A 7,856-nucleotide genomic window follows, 5' to 3' on the forward strand; every position below is an offset into this window, starting at 1 on the left:
TGTTAATATTTACCATAATTAACCCTGCCTGTACTGTGCTGGCAGATTTCATTATCATTTGTAAGCTAGCTTTGAACATTGTCTGTCCTAGCAACTGATTTAGAGGCCTGGTTTCTTGCATTGTATGGTAATGCAATGAAGCTCAGTGTGTTCCTAGTCTTTCTATGAGGACAGCCAGAGTTTCCTGTCACTTTGAACCGGCCAAATCAGCTCTGCTCCAGTGGTCTAAGGTCCTGTGAGTCATCACGTCCAATACAGTGTAGTGGACGTGGGGACACAAGGTACATTCCATCTCTGGAGCAGGGGGGAGTGAGGCTGAAGGGGACCAATCTAGGTGCCAGCCAGGATCGCGGTTCAGGTGAGCGCGTATATCAGTTAGTTTAGCTCCCTATGCAAAATAAGCACTTAACCCTTGTAATGCGGGGGTAGCTCCACTGCAAGGGTTATTATTTTATTGACCTGGAATTCTATTTAAGATTTTTTTTTAAAGTTTTGGCTTTAGATGTACTTTAATCAATCATTCTATTTCACAGAGAAGGTTTTCCAGTCATTTAGTCATTATCTTTAATATATAAACAAATAATATTAGATATAGCTATATGTCCCATTGGTTACTAATCCAACATGTCAAAATTTCTAAATGTTAACATTGTGGCTCATTTTACAATGTTTGCAGGTGAAGGTGACGGTCAAGCCGGGAAGAAAGCTAAAGTTGAGACTTCTATGTCAGAAGATGAGCTTAGGGCCAGTGTGAAGAATGGAACACTGGGAAAATTGACTGTGCCTGTGTTAAAGGAACTGTGTCGGGGTTATGGTCTGAAGGGTGGGAAAAAGCAAGAATTGGTGGATGCTCTTGTTGGATACTTTAATAAAAACTGAGCATATGATTGTTGCACTAATGGTCTGATTGTACAATATTTCAATCAGATTACACACACCCCTTTACATGACCTGTGCAAAGGCTACACTCTTAATTGACAGATTAAAAAACCCAGTCCATGCAATGTTAAGGTAACTTTCACAAGAAACCTGTATTAAGAAATATGAAGTTTTTTTCCTTTATATGGCAGTGGTTTTACATGGTTTCTTGAATTGTAGCTTCTTTGAGAGAGCTCAGTTAAGACATGAATCTCAAAGGTCTTGAAACCTATCCAATAGGGCCCTATAATGAGTTATGCAACAGTGCCACATGACAACTTTACTTTTAGTGAAGTTATGCTTTACATAAAGCCCCCTGCTTCTTACTTTTTCATTGTGTGCCCCTTTCCAACTCTATACTTTATTAGCTGTAAAGGTATCCTGTCAGAAAATAAATGTGGAATCTGCCATTGCATAGTTATTTTAAATGTTCCTGGTCTTGCATACATTCCTTGCTTCACATTTTAGTAAATAACTGATATCTGGACCAGCATACCTGTTTCAATAGCATTTACAACTATGTAGGTTCAACAATTGTTCTAACTATATTAATAGTTCCCAATATAAACCTTAGATCAGCAGACGACCTGGGCCAATAGCTTCAGGCTAAGCTAGGTGGAATTTCCGTTCCTCCACTGAGCCAGCAAGCTGTGCTGCCTTTTCACTATAGACTGTAATGAAGAAGCCATCTACTTGCAAGCCTGCAGACAGATAGCTTCTTCATTAGGGAATACGTAAAAAATGCAGTGCATGTGTAGTACTATGCAGCTTTGTGTTAGATGGGAGCACTGCCTGGAAAAGGCCTTGACTCTTGGTCCAGGTCGCCAGGTTGTAGTTAGGATGATCTTTTATACTAAGTCACAAATTTCAACTCCCAATAAAAGATCATTCTATCTGCAAGGTCATCTGTGGTACCTGAATGACTTTCTATCTGTTGAACTACTGTACTACTCTTTCCGTGCTGAATAAAAAGATTTATTGCACCCATTTGTGATCGCAAAAACTGTGATCCTAGTTTTTAGCATCATAGGAATTACAGATTCAGACATGCACCTGTCCCTTAAAACCTGGGCATCAACAGCCATGCCATTAAAGCCAGTGACAAGGAAGCTGGTTGCTAAATCGGTCCTTGACACAGAAGATTCTGATGACCTGGCAGAGCCCACGGAGCTTCACCAGGAGTCTTATCAGGTCTGCGTACCACATCCACCTTGGCCAGTCCAGAGCAATGAGGATCACCAGAATGCCCTCCATCTCGATCCTGCGGAGCAGATGCGGACGAGGTTTTAGGGAAGGACAGGCATAGATTAGGGTGTACTGATCCCACAGATAGGAGGTCCACTTCCTGTATGGCCCACTTGAAACACAGGTCCTGGAACACCTCTGTGTGTAGGGACTGCTCCCCCAGGTCTAGGCCCTGCTGGATGAGGAAGTCTGCCTGTCAATTATCTATGCCTGGGATACAAAGACAAACAAGTTCTCTTGGTGCGGCAAGACTTCTAGTTTCTCACTAATGGTTGATGTGTGCCTCCACTGACTTTAAAGGGGGAACCTTACACGGGGTCCCTCCTAAATATTCCTACCTGTCACAATATCCAGAAATCCGTGCCGGATTTTCGCTTTGCTCCCTGGTTCTGGGCTGTCAGCCTATGGTGTCTCACAAGGCTGCAGCCAATCTGCTCTCCTCCTCCCCTGTTTAGGACTTCCTCACTTCTTGCTCTTTGTGCGAGCAACAAGTCTTATGCCTTGTTCCATACCCCTTGTGTCTCTAACTATCCTTGGGATCTTATTCCCTGCGCTTACAATTGGATCCTTGTGCCTTTGGCTTCCCTGTACCAGTTGGTATCCCTGTTTGGCGTTATCCCCTGCTATAGTATTCCAGTGTGTACCTTTTTGTATTTTGCTGAAGATTTCCCTTTGCTTCACCAGTGTGCTGTGAGTCTCTCTATACTGCCTTCCTTGCCTAACTACTTCTGTGTTTTCTCACTCCAGCCATTGTGTGTCTGCTTTCTTCTACCTACTTCCATTCTGTTTACTTCTGGCTAACTCTCTCTAGCGGTCTGTTACTTACCTTTCCAGTGTATCCACCTTGCTACGCATTTACCCCTTTACTTCTAAGCTCCACTCTTTCTTTGCAGCTTTGTGCTATACTTCTATCGTGACACTCCCTGTGTGCATTTACCTCTTTGTGCTACACCTTGCATTTTATCTTCTATTATCCTGCTTCTCTTTGTATGCATGTGCAACGCACATTTCTGACGTACTTTGGTACTTTATACCTTCATGCTCCTAAGTGTACCTCTAGCTACTCACTTTTCCGGTGTGTCACTGTCTCCTGAGTCCTTGCTTGGCTACTCTCTTTAGTATACAGATGAGACTCGAATAATTAGAATATCGTGCAAAAGTTCATTTATTTCACTAATGCAACTTAATAATCGAGGAAGTGGAGAACTGGAATGCTGCATTTTAACTCCTCACAGCAATGCACATCTCAGCCATTGTTTTCAATGTGCTCTTAGGCTGCATTCACACCTAAGCCGCGCGTCTTAAGCGATTTGTGAGCATGTTTATGAGCAGATTGTGGCATATTGAGCTGATTGTGAGCAGATTCTGACATATTCATGCGCATGGGCAAAATGTGCTGAATCTGCTCTAAAAAAATCGCAAAGTGCTTTTTTCAAGCGTTTTCTATTGAGTCAATGTGGAGAAAATGTGCTGAATCTGCCCCAATTAGTTCATGAAGTATTTCATGCAGCAGGCATGAACAGGGGCCATAGAACTGAATTGGATTCCTGGGGTGGGGTGTTTTTGTTGCGCTGGATGAAACATGTTGTGACCAGCAGCATTAAGGCAATGTAAGAGGCAAGGCCCCAGGTACTAACAAAACCTGGGTAGCCATGAGGCTTGGATGGCCGGAGGTGACTGAGGTCACTGTAGGAGTATCGCAGCAACAGAGCGAAGTTCCATGTGGCTCTCTGCAAGCGATGCGGGGAGATGCTTCCTCGATGCTGAATAGTGGATACTCTATACAGGCACGATACTCTTCAACCACCAGTATGCACCAGAAAGGTGTCAGGGAGCTCAGCTCAGTAAAGCAAAACAAACGACAAACGCACTCAACAATTTGTTACCAGTTATACAGTAAGGTGCACACGAAATGGGCTTTGAACAGTAGAACAGTAGAAAGGCATCATGGCACACTCACAAACCAGCATGTAAAACAACTTGTCTCACCACTAAGGACAATGACAGAGGTTTGGATACACGTCTTCTGCAAAGGATGTGTAAGCCGCACTGCCGCGCCAAGGCACCTCTTATAGTGCGGTCCTAACTCTAAACTATGAGAGTCTCCATCTTGGAGCACATGGGGGCAGAAGATATCAAATTGGGTGCAGGCCTGTCAGGAGGACGCCCCACCTCCTTAAAGGTACAGAAACACACAAGGGATCCCGCACATCCCATTGGCAGCTGAGAAACCCCATGCGTCGCTGCACCAAATCGGTAAAACAAACGACAAACGCACTCAACAATTTGTTACCAGTTATACAGTAAGGTGCACACGAAATGGGCTTTGAACAGTAGAACGGCATCATGGCACACTCACAAACCAGCATGAGCTCAGCTCAGCAGACTCAGGCTAATAGGTAATCATGTGTGCACCGCTAAATAAATATACCAATATGGAATAAAGGGGCCGCCATTCACACTCTTCATGATCTATCAGCTTTGAGAGCTATTGGTAGATCACGATCTACCTAATGGGCACCCCTGTGCTAAACCAATGCCAGCGTTTCTAGGTTGGAAAGTGCTCCGCAGTTAAATTTTTTACTGGGACAGAGGAAGGTGCGTAGTAGAAAAAGTATAAAATTATCTCCTTTTTGGAGTTCAGTGTACATGTTATTTGCCACCTTCCCCATCCACACATTCCGCCTTTATCTTAGAGGGCCAAGGACTCAAAGAAGGTACCAAAGGAGCCTGAGGGACATAAACTGCAGTGGGAATGGCAAGTACCCATTTTTTTGGTCAAACATAAAAGATGGGGTCACGTCAGTTAATAGACACCAAACATGTAAAGTTTAAAATTGCGTGCGCCAACGAAATTGCAAAAAACTACCATGCCTAAAATTGGTCATAGGCAACGATTTAAAAGCTTTTACTGCTCACCAGTTTAGTGTTATCCGTGATTAATGACCCTAAAATTATTGCTCACACTCAGACGTTCACAGCAATATGTAACGTGTGGCGTAATCGTTATTTTCCCACCTACTCGACACGTATTTACGTTTATAAGTGCGGGGACAAGGGAATTAAACAAAAATATATATATTTTCTAATTTTTAGACTTTTACTTTTTTTTTTACACTTAATTGCTATCACATAGGTGCTAAAAAGGGAAGCATCCACCGCCCGCCCTTGTTTTGACAATGGGCAGATGGCAAGGGGTTAAGTGAGAATCATTATATATAAAAAAAATTGCCCCCTCCCAGACAGAAGACTGACAACCTCATGGCAAGGGGGCAGCAAGCTTGCAGCTACCTGGCATGTTGCTACAAGTCTGTAAGCCCTTCAGTATTGAGCGGAATTCTTATAAAAAGGAGTCAAAAGTACAGGTGCTCCATGCTGAAGGGCACTGAGCGCCTTTGGCATCTCCAGTACTCAGGACAATGAGTGTGGGGAGGGAGGGTCAAGGAAGCCTCGCATGTAACAGCACACAGGGTGTTTTTTTTTGGCAACCATGGTACTTTAACCTTTGTGTGAAGTTTAGATGCCAAGACCAAATTTAGCAGGATCCATTAACTTCATTATAACTGTTTACTTACCATATCAAACTGCTAGTGTCAACATCTTACATATGCCAGAAGTGCAAAATGTAGGTAACCCACAGGCAGCATACACAAAAAAAATCAGGCCTAAAATGTGGAATATAACAGGGGTACAAAAAATGAAAAAAAGGCCTCAGTCATGAAGGGGTTAAGGGATTCGGATAAGTTCTCTCCTTCCAGTCAATTGCCACTTTCACTTTTGAAATGAATGAGGCCAGCTAGAAGAAGTGAGCTAATTTCTCTGCCAGGCTGTTGCTGAAAGCATGAGAGAGTTCGATGAGAGAACAGCCACAACATGTTTTTATACCATTAAATCTGAATATGCATGCACCAACAGCTCCAGTTCAGGACCAGGGTCCAGAAGGTGGTGTTGATTTGTGAGCTTTTGACTATTCTAGTGGCCACTTCTGTTTTGGTTGTGAAAAAGGCAGGATGGGGATCCTTCCATGTAGGGCTGCAACAACCAATCGACTAAGCCGATTATAAATCAATGATTGAAAAATTTGTCAACGTTTTTAATCGGTTTTTCGATTAGCTGGCCCTGTTCACGGTTCCACACACGCCGCACCCAGACCCGCCCACATCCACATGCTGCACCTCACACTCACCTCCTGCATCCACGATCGGCACAGGGAGAAGAAGTGAGGACCAGGCCTGGGGGGATGACACTGCCGACAGTGGGATTTGTATTCCTCTATAGCTGATGGTATATTTCTCTGTATAATATACAGCACAATGTACCATCAGCTATAGAGGAATACCAATCCCAGCAATACATTGTAGCTGGTGGTATTCTGCATTGCGCTGTGTAATATATTATTGCTGGGATTTGTTGTGCTCCTCTATAGCTGGTGGTATTCTGCATTGCGCTGTGTAATATATTATTGCTGGGATTTGTTGTACTCTATAGCTGGTCGTATTCTGCATTGTGCTGTATAGAGGACTACAAATCTCAGCAATAATACATTATACAGTACAATGCCAAGTTCCACCAGCTATAGGAGGAGCACAACAAATCCCAGCAATAATACATCATACAGTGGTGAAATGCAGAATACCACCAGCTACAATGTATTGCTGGGATTTTTGTTGTACTCTACAGCTGGTGGTATTCTGCATTGCGCTGTATAATGTACTATTGCTGGGATTTGTAGTCCTCTATAGCCGGTGCCATTCTGCATTGATTGCTGTATAATTTTACACTTTCCATTTCACTATATTGCACACCACACTTGTTTTCTTTACTTCCACCGCTCCAAGCTTGTTCCTGTGATGGACTGCAATCTCAGTACAAACTAGTAGTCCATCACTGGAGCCATTTAAAAAAAATCCAGATTAATCGAACTTAATAATCTACTAACTAATCGATTTTGAAAATAATCGTTAGCTGCAGCTCTACTTCCATGCCACATAAAGTCAGAAAACATTACCCAATTCAGAAGAGCAGCCCTTGTTTTTAAAGGGATGATATGAAGAGGATATTGGGAAAGGGAAAATTGCAGAATGTATCTAGAAAACAATTTTCCCCTTTTGGCACAACTACTGTATACATGAGATTGATGCCACTGCTATACAAATGAAAGCTACCTGAAAAACATTCTAAAAATTAGCTTATATTTTCAAATATATCTCTTGCAGCTTTTATTAGCAAAAATGCAATTTCAAAAGGTATACATTAAATTACAGGATTTGCTACTACATGTCTCGTAAGCACCCAAAATTATAACCAACTAACTGCGATAGATAGGCAGTGCCAGCGGTCACTCAAGCAGCTGGTCGGATCAAGACATAATTGTCGGGATCCGCTTCAGCGTCTCAGTATACCACGAGCTGTAGCTCGCGGTATACTGAGCTTAGGATGACGGGAGGACGCTAGTTTGTGTCCTCCCGTTACCCTAAGGAGAACTATGGGGAAAAGCCCTAACCCCATAGTTCTCCTTTAATCAATATAAAAAATTGAGAGTTCTGGTTTAACCATGGAAACAAAATTTCAAGCAAGGCAGTAATATTTCCCCATTGGAGAAAATAGGAAACAAGGGTACATGTATATTTTTATTTAAAAAATACATATAATACAAGTTAGCTTAAAGAAAACTTGAAAAATGAAATGAGATT

At 42.6% G+C, this 7,856-nt stretch overlaps 1 protein-coding gene across 1 annotated transcript in view; it reads left to right on the plus strand.

Moving 5' to 3' along the window:
- XRCC6 (X-ray repair cross complementing 6) overlaps positions 1-930 on the plus strand; it is a 49,624-nt gene extending 48,694 nt beyond the window's left edge. Inside the window, exon 14 of the mRNA XM_018563914.1 lies at positions 677-930. Coding sequence (XP_018419416.1) covers positions 677-879 — 203 coding nt within the window. The 3' untranslated portion in view covers positions 880-930. The remainder of the gene's footprint in view (positions 1-676) is intronic.
- The last annotated feature ends 6,926 nt before the right edge of the window (positions 931-7,856 follow it).

Source organism: Nanorana parkeri, unplaced genomic scaffold, assembly GCF_000935625.1.
Source record: "Nanorana parkeri isolate BGI_ZX_2015 unplaced genomic scaffold, ASM93562v1 scaffold711, whole genome shotgun sequence".
Taxonomy (NCBI): domain Eukaryota; kingdom Metazoa; phylum Chordata; class Amphibia; order Anura; family Dicroglossidae; genus Nanorana; species Nanorana parkeri.